We start from the raw sequence: 14,680 nt of genomic DNA on the forward strand, positions 1-14,680 counted from the left end.
GGGGGGGGAACCAAGGACAGTGTGGAAGGGAGATCCATTGACTCTTTTGCTTTCTTCTACTTCCAAGGTAAAAGGAGCCTGTCCTGCCGGCCTCCCATGGTCACGTTGGTGTGCCCCGCTGATAACCCAAGGGCTGAAGGGCTTGAGTGTGCCAAAACCTGCCAGAACTATGACCTGCAGTGTATGAGTTCGGGCTGTGTCTCTGGCTGCCTCTGCCCCCCAGGCATGGTAAGCCACCAGAGCCACCATGGAGCCTTGGAGGGTGGGAAGCCTTGCATTTTGCTGCTGGTAAAGCACGGGCCAGGTGGCTCTGGAGCAGAGAGAGGAAGAAACAGGAGTGAAGCAAGAATGGTAACGGGGGGGGGGGGGGGGGGGGGGGGGCTGTGACGGGGGGGGGGGTGGGGGACAGTCTTCTGTGGCTGACTCAGCCACCAGAGCCAGGAAGGGAGATGGTGGGAAAGTGTCTAGAGTCCATCCTGATGAGATCCGACAAAAACACAGGAATTCCGTGCACAGAAATGCCGCAGGAAGCACAGTGAGTATTTCCAGAAAATACTTACGTGTGGAAACTGGCATTTCCCTTGAAATTTTCCCAAGGGCGGCTGCATTCCCCGAATGAAGAGGAGAGGGCACACATATATTTGTATATCATTTGCATATATGTGTAGAACTTTCTGTTGCAAGAGATGATGTTGATGTTGCTGCCCCTTCACCAGCAAGAACAGGCCCCAGTCCCTTCCCCTCAGTGAGCCTGGTTTTCCTCACCTGGGAAGTGAGTTACGAGGTCTTGGCCAGCTCTTAACAGATACACAGCCTCTGGCCAGCAGTTCCCAGCATGCCTTGCGTGGTCCAAGGTCTGCTGATTTGCCTCTACCTGGTTCTAGACGGCTGCTGGCGGCAGGGGTCTGAGCGTGCCCAAGATCCTTGCCTTCCTCCCAAGTCTGCTGGTGGGTCAGTTTTGTACACATATATTATGGTCGGTCGTTCCCCTACCCACGGTGGAAGTTACCCACCGTCTGCTGGGGTCCAGAAGCAGGGACTTGCAGTAGCCTAACGCCGTGTCTCAGTGCCTGTACCATCCCCCTCACTTCATCTTACCATGAGGCATTTTATTATCTCACATCATCACCAGAAGGAGAAGGGTGAGCGGGTATAGTAAGATGCTTAGACCACATTCGTATCACTCTTCCTACAGTGTAGTGTTATAACTTTTATTTTTAGTTATTGTTCTTCATCTCTTCCTGTGTCTGATTTATAAAGTAAACTTTATCATAGGTATGTGTGCCTAGGGAAAAAAACAGTATATATGGGGCTTGGTCCTATCTGCAATTTTTAGCATCTACTGGGGGGTCTTGGAATGTATTCCTGTGGATGGGGGTGGGGGGACAACTGCATACATAGGTTATTCTTGTCACCCTGAAGGAGGTAACTTCTGGGTTTTTCTCTTTTAAAAGCCTCATTTCTCTTGGCTTTTCCTGACTCTGATTCCCCTGTACCCAAAGTAAGTAGCTGGGGCTGGGGCAGGAGTTGGAGAGGCCATATGGGAGAGGGTAGGATGGCTGTCCTATATGACTGTACAGGGTGTGAGTGATGCCCAGGCCTTGGCTTGAGGGGTGAGGTCCTCGGCCGCGGGGCTGCCAGTGTCCTGTGGAGGGAACCAGGACCCATCACCAGTGGCCCTCAGGCGGGTTGTGCATTGGGGGTGTGCAGGGCACGTGACTGATCTCTTTCCCTCCAGCTGTCCTCCAAGACAGAGAGACGAGCTGTTCACTCTGCCTGGGGTGTTCCCTCTGCCTTAGCCCCTGACGATTTTGTACTGTTTTTTCTAATTGGGGAGCTAGAGATTGGCCTGGGAGCACCCTTGACCTAGAAGGGCTTCTTTGCAGGAGGTGGCTATTCAAGGAGGTTAAATAAGGAGGGGAACCTCAGAGCTGCATAGCAGCAAGAAATAGGACAGGGAGAGGAAGCTTCTGCATTGCTCTTTTTATCCCAAGGGCCTCTTATTTGACTGTCCCTTCACTGTACCTGGAGAAGAAATTCTCCAGACATCAGAGAAGCCTCTGGGGGTCCCTAAGTGGCTCAGAGGGTTAAGCCTCTGCTTTCGGCTCAGGTCATGATCTCAAGGTCCTGGGATCGAACCCCGCATCGGGCTCTCTGTTCAGCAGGGAGCCTGCTTCCCCATCTTTCTCCGCCTGCCTCTCTGCCTACTTGTGATCTCTCTCTCTGTGTCAAATAAATAAAATATTAAAAAAACAACAACAACAAACAGAGAAGCCTCTGGCAAGAAAAGGGGCATCCCTTAGGGGCTTATGTCAGCATCAGAGACTCTTTTAAATCACACCCCCCCTTTTTTTCAATGAAGCAAATGAGACAGATCATCTCAGATAATAACCACAATAGTCTATCGTGGTCCCAAATCCCCAGTGGGGAGCTAGACCTCACACACAGCATATGGGCACACCAGGAGCTCCCTGGCATTCCCCAAGCATCTGGCACACACTCTGAGGACAGTCTTTAGGTATCTGTCTAACAGCGAGGTGACTCTAACCTCAACCGCAGGGGACTCAATGCTCAAAAGCTCAGAATGTGAGAGATTGGCTTATTTTCACAACTGCCTCATTAGGATGCCAACAGAGGTGCAAATCGTTGAGGCTAGATTCAGCAGAGCAGAAAAGTCCATGATTTACGAGGTGCGCAGTCAGCTGGCCGCTGCACCGGACACGTGTTCCTGGCCACAATGCAAAGACAAAGGAGCTGTTTGGGCCCATGTGATGGTGTAGACATCCTACCCAGGGGTGTTTCTCTGTGTGGCCTGTCCTCGGGGGGAGATGTAAGGATGTGGCACAGGACCGAGGTCAGGAGTCTGCATCCTACGCACTTGAGCAGGGGGCCGGGCTGGGGTGGGGGTAGGGGCAGGGAAGGAGCTCTTTGCTGGGGGGCAGATCTTGGAGTGCAGAAAGAGCACCTGAATAGGAACAGGGTAGAGGGCCTGAGTTCTCTGTTCCGGCTTCACTCACCCTGGGGTGAGCGTTTGTTCTTTCTTTGAGCCTCGATTGCCTTACCTGTGACATGGGCATATAATTCCTTTTCTGCCTTCCTCACACATGGGCTGTGGGCCCGAAGGGGTTGTAGAATCGTAGGGATAGCTTCTATTCTTTTTGTAAATAACCAAGTCTCAGTCACAGAGGCTCTGTCGACCTCCTCCTGTCCACAGGAGAGAGCCAAGAAGGGCCCGTTTCCTTAAATTTTTGTTCTGTCGTGGACTAAAGCTTTTGTAGCTACAATAGCAATGAATGATCAGAAAAAAGAAACAGTGAAAGCAAGGACATACAAAATATGTACAAAATGTGCGCCCCTCTCCCCATTTTTATTTGATTCAACAGATGTGATGTATTACTCAGGTCAATTGCTGTAGGATTTTCCCAGTGCCTTTCATTTGCATACTCATTATCACAGAGTGACACTGGCCAGGGGACCACGCTGTTGAAGACTGCCTCTCTCTGTCCATACAAGGTATGGCTCCGTGTCGACTGTAAGACCAGAAACTGTCTGAAAATGTTGGGAATGGATTGGGGGTCCCTCCTCTTTGCAGTCTGTGCCCGGCCTGGCATCTGCTTAGAGCTGGGGTTTCCTGGCCACTTTGTCTGCTCCTGACACTGGTGCAAAGGTCTCCTTGCACAGGACAAAGCCGGGAGGGATGCTTCTGATACATGGCCAGTGTCCTCCTAGGTAAATGGTTAGTGGAGAAGCTGAGTGGGAAGGGCACTGGAGTCCTGTCCTTCGAGGTGTGAACCCTGGCTCCTGACATTTACTTAATGGAGTGGCAAGTCACTTAAAATCCTTGAGTCTAATTTTTATCATCTGTAAAACTTGGTTAGAAGGGCAGTTGGGAGGACTGACGGTGACAGTGGTGGGGTCATGGAAGCTGCTTAGTAAGTGGTACTTTGATGACCTCTGTTAGAAGCTTGGGGAGGAAAACTATGAATCGTATTATAAACAGAGAGATGCTATAGGAAGTTATCACACACTGGGAGCAATTTTAAGACCTCAGTGTCCACATTCGGAGGCCCTTGAGATCAATCAAATAAGGGGGTTGCATTAGAAAAATTTCCATCTTTTTCTTTAGTTCAAAAATTGAGTGGATTTGCCTTTGTTGGAATATTACCCACTTTTACCACAAGGTGGCAGCAAAGCACAACCCACTGCCCAGCTCACTCATACAGCCGCCGGATTAATTCTCCTCAGGAGCAGGATCCAGTGGTGAAGTGAGGAGCCCTAAGGACTCGGGGTTTCTGCCCCTTCTACAACACGGGAGTCTGAGGAAAGACAGGAACCAGAACCACTCAAGGCTACATAGTTCTATCCTGGAAATCCTGGTTTCCTGATTCCCAGGCTGGGATCCTTCAGCCCTATTTGCCTCCCTCTCTCCTGCGAGGTTGTCTTGGGTAGTGTGGCACCCCAGCGTGGGGGACGCTGACTTACTCTCTGAAATCTAGAAGTGACACTTTCCTAGCTGGTACCTAATTCAGCTGCTACGAGGAAGCCCTTGGCAGCTAGGAAACGTGTTCATCTCTCTGGTCCTTTCATGCCTGTTTTTCTCACTGGCCCAGTATGATGACTAAAGAGACTCTGGCATTGCTTTTTTAAAATGTAAAGTCTGGGGCTCTGGGGCCCATTGGGGGTGGGCCTCACAGGTGGGCACTATAATCCTATGAGATGTAATTTTAAAAGGCCCCGAAAGCCTCTCTGTCTCAAAAATATCTTCTACTCTTTATATGACTGGTCACCTAATCGGGCCTACTGACATAAAGGGAGCATAAATTCATTTTGGCTTACAAGAGTTTTAGAAAAGCTTAATTTAAATTTAAATTCTCACAGGAAGTCATTCACACCTTAGTGTGAATTATTTAATCAGGTTCTTGCTTCAGTAACAAACACCTAGCTGTAATCAGCTACATTGACCTGGAAGTATTGATGGATAGGGGGAATGAACAAAGGATAGCTGCGAGGCAAAAAAGATTTTGGAGAATGGGTCAGTACTGTTCGGTGTTCGTGCATGGGGGCTGGGTGGGGCAAAGGGGAAGATGTGCCTTTTCAGAGAAGAGCAACAAAACCAATTTTTTTCTACTTCATAATTTTTCTTGGAGCTGCCCAATACCTCGTACCTTGTTCTTAGCATGAACCATTCTTCCTCAGGATGGCCCAAGTTGATGGATAGTGACAATGATTTCTGCCTGTTTTCTTCTCAAGTCTTGGAAGGGCATTTGTTAACTTTGTCTTATTATCGTTCTCGTGTTCCAAAGGGACAAACACTCGGCAGAGATGGTTTACTTTATTTTGAATGTGATTCTTAAGTGACTTTTCCCAGCTGGGGACTGCTGTCCTGACTTACCCTATGTGTCTGACCAGTCCTCATCTGGATCCTCTATCCTCTTCATCCCCTGTGTTGTGCCTTTATCTTTCAGTCTCCAGGGATTTTTTTTTTTTTTTTTTTTTTTTTTTTTTTTTAATGCTTTAGGACTCTCTGGGTGTTTTTGGCTGAACTAATGTTATTTGATCTTCTCTCCCAAGTCAGAGCCTGTACTGAGGTGAGGCCTGGAAACCCTCTTCTTTCCTTTTAAGGTTTTGCTTTGTCCCCTCTCTAGTAGCTCTCACTTGTGGATCTAACTCCATACCCCTGTTGTCTATAGAAGTCCTCCTCCAGTACAAAGGTCCTATTTTTTTTAAAAGATTTTATTCATTTTTTTCCACAAAGAGACACAGTGAGAGAGGGAACACAAGCAAGGTGAGTGGGAGAGGGAGGAGCAGACTCCTCTCACTGAGCAGGGAGCGCCAGGCGGGACCCTGGGATCATGACTTGAGCTGAAGGCTGACACTTAATGACCAAGCCACCCAGGGCGCCCCCCCCCCCACCCGCCAAGTTCCTATTTTAATACTGTAATCCATCCGTGGGTCAGGGCAAAGAGGAGCCTTGTAGTCTGTCAGTGAGAGTGCAGAAGGAGGAAATGGGAGCAGCAGTGGTGACTTTATCTCACGACCAAGCTGGCATTTAAGTTTCTGTACATTGGAAGGGGGCTGGACTCACCCATGGGCCGGGGGAGGGGCTACCTAAGCCCTGGGTGTGCAGCGCTTTTGTTAATGGGCTGAATATCCTAAAGAGAGGTAGAAACAGCCAGCATGCAGAACAGGAGGTGTGGGAGCCTCCACTCTGCCTGCTCGAAGGAGAAGGGGTAGTGCATATTCTGGTGAGGTGAGGTGAGGTAAGACAAGGCGAGGTGAGGTGGGGAGAGCTCTGTTTCCTGGAATCGGACTCTGTGCATCACGTTTGTCTCAATAATGTTTCCAATAGGGAGACTTACTGTCTGGTGTCCGTCGTCGGTAGATGTGGGGGCTGGAGAGTACTTCAAGTTTCTCCAGCCGGTGCAGCGGTCATTCTCAGAGTAGCCACTAGGTGGCAGGCCTCAGACTTAGGTCAAGGCTGATGAAGCTTGGGGGTGGGGGATGGATATGTGGGAATGAACCCTAATTGGGACAGCTTCTGAAGGCTGTGGCAGAAACAGAGGCTGCCTCCTCCCTGTGCCTCCCCTTCCCTGTGCCTCCCAAGCTGCCATCTTCTCTGCTGGGCGCCTAAGCTCACTGTCTTCCAAGAGCGGGACATGGTGGACCTGCTTCTTCCCCATTCTCTGCGTTCCCACCCTCCCCCTTAGGTGTTGAGGACTTAGGGTTGGATGAAGGTGGTGGTGAAGTAGTGGAGGTTGTTCTTCCCATCCCCTCCCAACACACACACACACACACACAGCTTATGGTTCCTGACATGAAAGCCCTTTGTTCAGGCCCAGGCTGCCCTGTTGCCAGAGCCTTGTGGGAACTCGGGCTTGTCTGCAGAGTGACTGGAGCACATGGATCCTGACATATAGACCAGGAGCTCCTCACCCCTTAGGTAGCTCTGGCACAGAAGTGCCATGGTCCCTTCACCTGAGGGTGACCCAGGGCTCTTTGAGATCACCTGCCATTAGGCCACTCCAGAGCAGACAGCCACAGCTGCCCCATCACCCGAAGGGGCTGGGACAGAAGCATGTCTGCACACTGGGGTCAGAGGGTTTGGACAGCTCTTCTGGGACCCACTGGAGCCAGTGGTCTTAGTTCTTTTGTCCTCCTGAGGAGTATGTGACACGCTCACATAGTTCTTTCTTAATGGGCAGAAGGCAGGGAAGCAGAGCATCTCCCCGTGGAGGGTGTCAGAATCCTGGGGGACTGGGTGAGGAGTGGGCTTGTGGGGCTCCAACAAGCCCCCAGACTCTGGCTTTGGCCCATTCCTGCCTGTGACCAATATGCAGCCTTCATTTCCAGTGCATTAAATGCATTTGAATTTTATTAAATATATCGTCCATCTTTTCTGTTGGAAACATAATACAGGCTCACTGATGAACATTTGGGGAAAAAAAATTAAAACCAAAGACGAAAATAAAATTCCTCTATTCCTCTATCTCAGCCTTCCATTCGGATGGAACTCCTGTATTTCCTTCTAGTCTTTTTTGACATCCATATATGTATATATATTGAGTGTGTGTATAGTTTTGATAGATATATGGCATATATATATTTATAATTGGGACCATATGTATGCAAAGTTTTCCTTGTTTTAAAAATGAACAGCCTCAGTGTCTCTCACAGCATTTAAAAGTCTTCCAAAGCGCCCTTCCAAGAGCTGCAGAGGATGCCAGTACCTGGAGATTCTTTAATAGATATTGTTAAATGCTTGGTTGTTTCCATTTTTTGCAATGATAAATGTTTCTACATTAACCTTTATCCATAAGTCTGTTTCCTGTGGAGAAATCCTCTGTGTGGAATTACTGGGTCTATGATATGCACATTCCAGGGGCTTTGGCCACAGGTTACCACACAGTCTTCACCATGGTCCCAGCAGGGTATGAGGGGAGAGGGTGGGTGGAGTGTCTCCAGCTGAGGAGGGAGGAGGCATCTGTGTGGATAGGGGCACATGTTTGCTGAGTCCCAGCTGGAGCGTGGCCTGTGGCCGAGGCTGTCTTCCCAGCACTCATTATGGCCCCCAAGACATTTGGATTCCTTTCTCTTAGGTCCGGCATGAGAACAAGTGTGTGGCTCTGGAAAGGTGTCCCTGCTTCCATCAAGGCAGAGAGTACGCCCCAGGAGAAACCGTGAAAATTGACTGCAACACTTGGTAAGGCCTGGGAGAGGCTTTCCTGGGTGGGGACTGGAGCCCTTGGGGTGGGGTTAGTGAGAGTGGGGATGTGGGGGCCGACACGGCAACAGGGTCTTTGGCACTTGCCTCTGACACCCTGTGGGAACATGGTTATTCTTTTCCATTTCTCTGTGCCTCTTTTTTCTCTATCTGTAAAGTGGGGGAGAATCTTTATTCTCCCCTGTGCTCACCCTACACAGACAGTCTCCTGGAGAGTAGCGTTCCCAAGAAGGACCGTGGCCCTTATGGGTCATTGCACGTGTGGCCAAGCTGCCAAAAGGCATGGGCTTTGGAGGTTCCCTCTCTGGCCTCATAATGTCCCCTCAGCATACTGTAAATGTCCTTGTAATGGCATGGTTCACCAAGGACCTTCTGAGTGTAGCTGGTTTTCTTCTTTCCTCTCTGTGGCTACCCTTCACTGGCCCTTTGCTCTGCTCACTCACCATGCTGTGACGTCTGGGCTGTGCACAGCTTCAGGGGAAGGCCTGTGTGGACAGAGGCAGCCAGGGCTGGGACCTGGAAGGAGCTTAGCTGTCTCTTGGGTCAGAGCTTGCCACCTCTGATGCACAGAGTTGGCTTCCTGATGTCAGCTCTGGTTACTGGGTGGTGGGGGGATGGGGCACTGTGATAGTAGGCAAATCACTGTAGATTTAAATATAGCTATGTACACACAAAACCTCTCCTGGCAGAAGTTGATGGTCAATCACTATTTTCCCAGCTCAGAACTTTCCTGCTGTTGTGTCTCATTCTCCCCATTCACCTGAGAGGGCCCTCAACCTCAGTGTACCTCTTCTGTAGAGACCCCATGGCCACTCTCAGGCATCTTCCAGGGAGGCTGAACTTTGGCAAATCCACAGCAGGCGGTCCTCAGAGCGTCTCTCCCTGGCTGCCCCAACCCCGTGGGTGAACTGTTTGCTTCTTTGCCTCCCTTTCCCCTTGTAACAGGAGAGCAGCATGGCTTCCCTCGCTCCTCCTCGGCCCTGTGCTCTAAAAATGTGACTGCTGATGACTGTGAACTGCCTTCCCACACCCACACCTCCCAGGTGTGGCTTCTAGAGGCTTCCTGGAGGGTAGGGGTAGCACCCCAGAGTGATCTGCATTCCTTCACTGATTCTCACTCCCCAATGCCCAGAAGAGCCCCTCACACCACAGCATCCAGCTGGTCATCCTGGCCATTACTCTTCCTAGTGTCTGTCGGGACCGGAAGTGGAACTGCACGGACCACGTGTGCGACGCCACCTGCTCTGCCATTGGCATGGCACACTACCTCACCTTTGACGGGCTCAAATACCTGTTCCCTGGGGAGTGCCAGTACGTTCTGGTGCAGGTGAGAGTGAGGGAGGGCAGGGGTGCTCTCTGTCTTTGGGGGGCGCTGGGAGGTGCTGACTGCCCTTTGGGGGTTTCTGGGTCAGATTCTGCTGTTCTCTCTGTGGAAACAGCTCTGGGGCTAGTTTCTACTGCAGCAATTTTCCAGCCCCTAGAAGAGGGGCCTGAAACTCAGAGCAATGGTCCATTTTCCTTCAGCTGACCCGGAGATTTACAAGAACAGGGCAGAAACTCCTTTGTTGACTGGGATGGGTGTGGGGGCAAGCCTACCCCCGGCCCAAGTTAGCACCTACATGAATAGCTAAAGCATTGGTTCCTTTTGGCAGACAGCCTCAGTCAGGACATACAGGGGAGAGGGGAGCTCAGGCTAGACTCAGCTCCCTCACCCTCCCTGCTGGTAAGTGGCCCAGGACTGGGGGACAGTTGGAATAATCTCTGGAGTTGGCTTCCCACCCTATGATCCTGTTGTCCAACATTTCCATTTTAAACCTAGTCCAGTTCAGAAGGGGGGGCACAGAAAAGTCGTACTGCCCAGAAAATCCTAGCCGGTGAGTAAGGGGACCCGCCCCTCCATCTCCCTCTCCCCGCCATGTGGATTACTGTAAACTTCTCTTACTGGTTGACACCAAAGTGAGTAAGCAAGGAGATAGGAGTGTTTTTCTTATGAGGGATGAGACAACTTGATGCTGCGAAGCTTTAAACAAATGTGGTCTTTCTGTCTCCATTCTTGGGAAGAAGGGTAAGGGCTTGGCGTGGTCTCAAGGGAAGACCACAGACCCATAGGAGTCTCAGCCCTAGAGAGAGAGGCTGTGGGGCCCCATAAACCAGGTAGTGAGCGTGCCTGAGCATGCTTGTCTGCAGAACATACTGGGAGTGGGGCGGAACCGGCAGCAGAGCAGAGCATGCTGGGAGTGGGGCAGAACTGGCAACAACACAGAGCATGCTGGGAGTGGGGTGAAATCAGCAGCAGCATAACGCATGCTGGGAGTGGGGCAGAACTGGCAGCATCGTGAGCAGCTGTGGGTGGGCAGGGCATGCTGGGAGCGAGCATTGGCACCAGCTAACCAAGCTTCCATCTCCCATGCCCCAGTGTGGCCCCAGAAAGGCAGGCAGCATGCTGGGGAGACAGACAGGACATGCTCATTGTGACATGATTTTACTGACACTTATGAACCTGGGGTGTATCCCTGTCTAGAGCTGTGCTACAGATTATATCTGGCAGCCTGTCTTTCAGTTATCTGCCTCCCAATGTTAGTAGCAAAAGATGAGGTGACACCAGCTCTAGGGCTCAACCACCCAGCCGATTTCAAACGTGAGCACCCAGACAGCACTCACTGGTTCAGTGCTATGAGAGGCAGCTGGTCAGATCTGCTCCCAGCTTTTCCCCTGCCCAGACAAAGCTTTCCCAAGTGGGCCAGTTTTGGAGTCCCTTTCAAAATGTGTTGCTTCGTGGGTTGCTTCTTTTCCTTCACAGCCAGTCCTGTTGTCCCCTTCTGATACTTTGTCCTGGATCTTCCCCTTTCTCCCTTCTTCCTTTGGGACATGTTGTCAAGACTTGATTCTTTTTGAGCCAAATTTCAGCTGCTTCCAAGAGCCATGAATAAAGCACCTGCACCTTTGTTCCCTCATTTACCTTTCATAATCCCATTAACACAGACCCATTTAACTTAACAATCCCACCATTGGCCGATTCTGTCTTTTAGAGGGACAGAGTGTATGTGTGTGTGTATGGGGGAGGGGGCGTCAGAGAGGTAAGTGACTTGCTCTATGTATCCAATAAGTGGCAGCACAAAGGCTCACACCTTTTTCTGGGTCTGGGACCCCCTTTCCCTCCTATCATACCACAGCAATAACCACCATGGGGCAGTATTTGCCAGAAATGTCCCCTCTTTCCTTAATTTTTATGCAGTTGACCAGCAGGGACCAGCAGTCACTCATCCTCTATCCCCAACCAGAGGGGGTATAGCTCAGTGCCATGGAGCTGTGTCAGATGACCTTTGGTTACATTTCTGGGCTGACAGTCCAGAGGGATTCAGCTGGAATCAAGAGCCACAAAGTGCCTTGTGGTCAAACTGTCCCAGTTAGCTGGGTAAGACTAAGCACTAGCCAGTTCTGGGTAGGGGCCTTTAGGCTGATGTGTTCAGCAAAGCATACCACAGGCCTTTCCCCTCTCCCCTTCTCCCTCCTTCGCTCCCTTGTGGACGTTGACTCTGGTTCGTATGTCATGGTTGAAGATAACACACCTGTCCCTTCTCCCCCACCCGCATCTCATCCTCTTTCCCTGTCTCTCAATTTCATTCTGTTTCTCTGTCTCACACACACACGTGCATCGCACACACACACCTGTGCATGGACATGGTAATATCTTTTAACATGTATCCTTCAACTGTCTGAGATGATGAGATACCCATCTTCCAATTCGGGGAGAGAGAGCGGAGATAATATTCCTCTCCTGGGACCCCCTTTCCCCAGGACTACTGTGACGGCAACCTTGGGACCTTCCGGATCCTGGTGGGGAACGAGGGGTGCAGCTACCCTTCAGTGAAATGCAAGAAGCGGGTCACCATCCTGGTGGAAGGAGGAGAGATTGAACTGTTTGACGGGGAGGTGAGTGCCAGCCTTCCCCCCTCCACCCGCATAACCCCGCTGTTCTCCCATCAGCCAATTAAGAGCAGGCATCAAGCATTGTTTAGAGCTTGTGTGGTGGGATATATTGTACGGCTGTTAGAGGGCATGAGGTAGAGCTGTATCATCTGACCTTGACGTGATCTGTGAGAACAAGTTGCAGATGATTGTGGATGACACAATCCCATTTTAATAAAGGGCAGAGGTGTGTGTGGAGAAGAACGTGTAACTGCCAAAGCACAGTGCTTACCTCTGGAGTGTGGAGTGGGGACTGGAGGGCAGGAGGCCTTTCCCTTTCATGTATGCATCTGTAGATGAAATATAGAGATATGAATACACAAACAGCACGCATACACACCAACACACACATATGCATGCATGCGTGCACATGACACAGATACGTCACACACATATACATATATGCACCACACGTGGTATGTATATATCCACACGTGCACATATATAACACACACATTTATACATGCATGTGCATACATAACATATATGTAGCAAGGGATCCACCATACATATGCATATGCACATGCACTTATGACATGTATACATGTGTCATATACCACACACACATGTACATAATATAGACACATGCCACATATGTGCGTGGACACATATTTATCATCTCTACATATCTGTACACATCTATATATCTATCATCTACATGTACATCAGCTATACATGTATATACAACATGCATATATATATACACATGTAATATATACACATGTAGTATATGCACATAACATACACATATATAATACACATACATATTTACATATCCATCATATACTAACATATATGCACAAATATAAACATTATATGTAACACTCATAAACATCTATTTTGGGAAGTAATGGTGTTTTGGGGGATTTTGACTTTATGTTTTTTAGTTTTTTTTAGATAAAATCTTTCTAAAAGAGCTCAAAAGAGAAGTAATCAGATTCAGTCCTTGTGTACTAAGAGTTTATGAAGTGGTTCTCAGAAGGGTACAGGAGACCCACCTAGAATTCTGTTTAAGATAGTGACCCTAGAGTCTACTAAGATTTTAAGTCATTGGGTCTGGGTGGGACCCCGGAATCTGCATGTGGAATGCCAGGGAGACTGGGCACCACCATTCTGCTTCTGCTGGTCTGGAAAGGGAAGTGTCTTGTACTGGGGAGACCAGGCTCTGGGTTCAGACCTGTCCTGGTACCTTCATTTTGTTCCGTGGCCTCAGCCCGCATCCCTGTCTTCCTGCAAATATGCACCACCGATCTTAGGGGACCTAGGGGCAAATTCCCCATTATTACTGTAGGTCAGCAGTGTCAACTCAGTTTCAGAGGACAGATGACAATGGTGATGTCCGATAGGAGGTGTGCACTTATGATTAGCTCTGCGTGTGGTATGTCACTAAGGAGAGAATGCTTGCAAAGGGACCACGGGCCCTTAGCAATGACTTCAGTTTTACCAATCAGTCAGCCAAACATGCTGAAATGGGCTCTGAGTGTTCAGCACTGGTGACAAGTGTGCTAAGTCAAGGGCTCAGGTCAGAGTCCTTCTGGAAATGGAAATCCATGATTCTGGCCACTAGTGCTGAGCTCCTCAGTGTCCCTTTTCTGTAAGTGGTGGCTCCTGATGGCAGGGACTCTGGGGAGCAGGGTGGGGAGAAGGAAAGGGAAGAGTCTACTGTTCATTTATATAAATGGATAGAATTTTATGTAAATTGCTTAGAAATGCTTCAAATCATGTTCATGTTAAAACCAATTTAGGGGACCACATGCATTTAATGATCAAGTATCAAAAAATTCTTTTTTATTTTTATTTTTTGGCACAGTGATGGCTATTTTCCACTAGTTGGCTTCATTGTATTTTTAATCTCCTAATTATAATTTTGCTGCATTCTATGCTGTCATCGGCTAGTCATAAGATTATTGGCCAGTGATAGGGAAGACGGACCCAGAAGTGTCCAGGCAGGGTGCTGGCCTGGAAGGGAAGGGACATGCTCTGACCGGGTGGGGTGAACAATTTGTGGTTCGGGGGGGCTGCAGCAGCAGGCTGGGGTGTGGGGTAGAGGGAGGAGCACATCCCCCCTGCCTGCTCTCCACTCTCTGTTCTCTCTCACCTTCAGGTGAATGTGAAGAAGCCCATGAAGGATGAGACCCACTTTGAAGTAGTGGAGTCTGGTCATTATGTCATCCTGCTGCTGGGCAAGGCACTCTCCGTGGTCTGGGACCGCCGCCTGAGCATCTCCGTGAGCCTGAAGCGGACATACCAGGTCAAGGGGTCTTCTCTGTTTCCTCTTCGTCTTGTCTGTGACTTACTGTTTGCACCTTCCTCAGCCCACTGGCTTGCCTACCATCACGGGAGAGAGTGGGTGACCCTCATAGCCCAGTCTCCCTCCTGACACATGTAAGACTGTGGATTCCATGTGTGGGGTCAGCTTTGGCTGTTTCTTGAGTCAGCCGCATGTAGGAAGGATGGTGGGGGGGCCTCCGCCTCTCCCAACCCAGCAAA

General features: G+C 49.7%; 1 protein-coding gene across 1 annotated transcript in view; it reads left to right on the forward strand.

Annotated features, from left to right (window-relative positions):
- VWF (von Willebrand factor) overlaps positions 1-14,680 on the forward strand; it is a 133,899-nt gene that overhangs the window by 63,953 nt on the left and 55,266 nt on the right. Inside the window, exons 18-22 of the mRNA XM_059403765.1 lie at positions 68-228; positions 8,097-8,200; positions 9,410-9,548; positions 12,020-12,154; positions 14,295-14,441. Of these exons, the coding sequence (XP_059259748.1) occupies positions 68-228; positions 8,097-8,200; positions 9,410-9,548; positions 12,020-12,154; positions 14,295-14,441 (686 nt within the window). The remainder of the gene's footprint in view (positions 1-67; positions 229-8,096; positions 8,201-9,409; positions 9,549-12,019; positions 12,155-14,294; positions 14,442-14,680) is intronic.

Source organism: Mustela nigripes, chromosome 6 (genome assembly GCF_022355385.1).
Source record: "Mustela nigripes isolate SB6536 chromosome 6, MUSNIG.SB6536, whole genome shotgun sequence".
NCBI lineage: Eukaryota > Metazoa > Chordata > Mammalia > Carnivora > Mustelidae > Mustela > Mustela nigripes.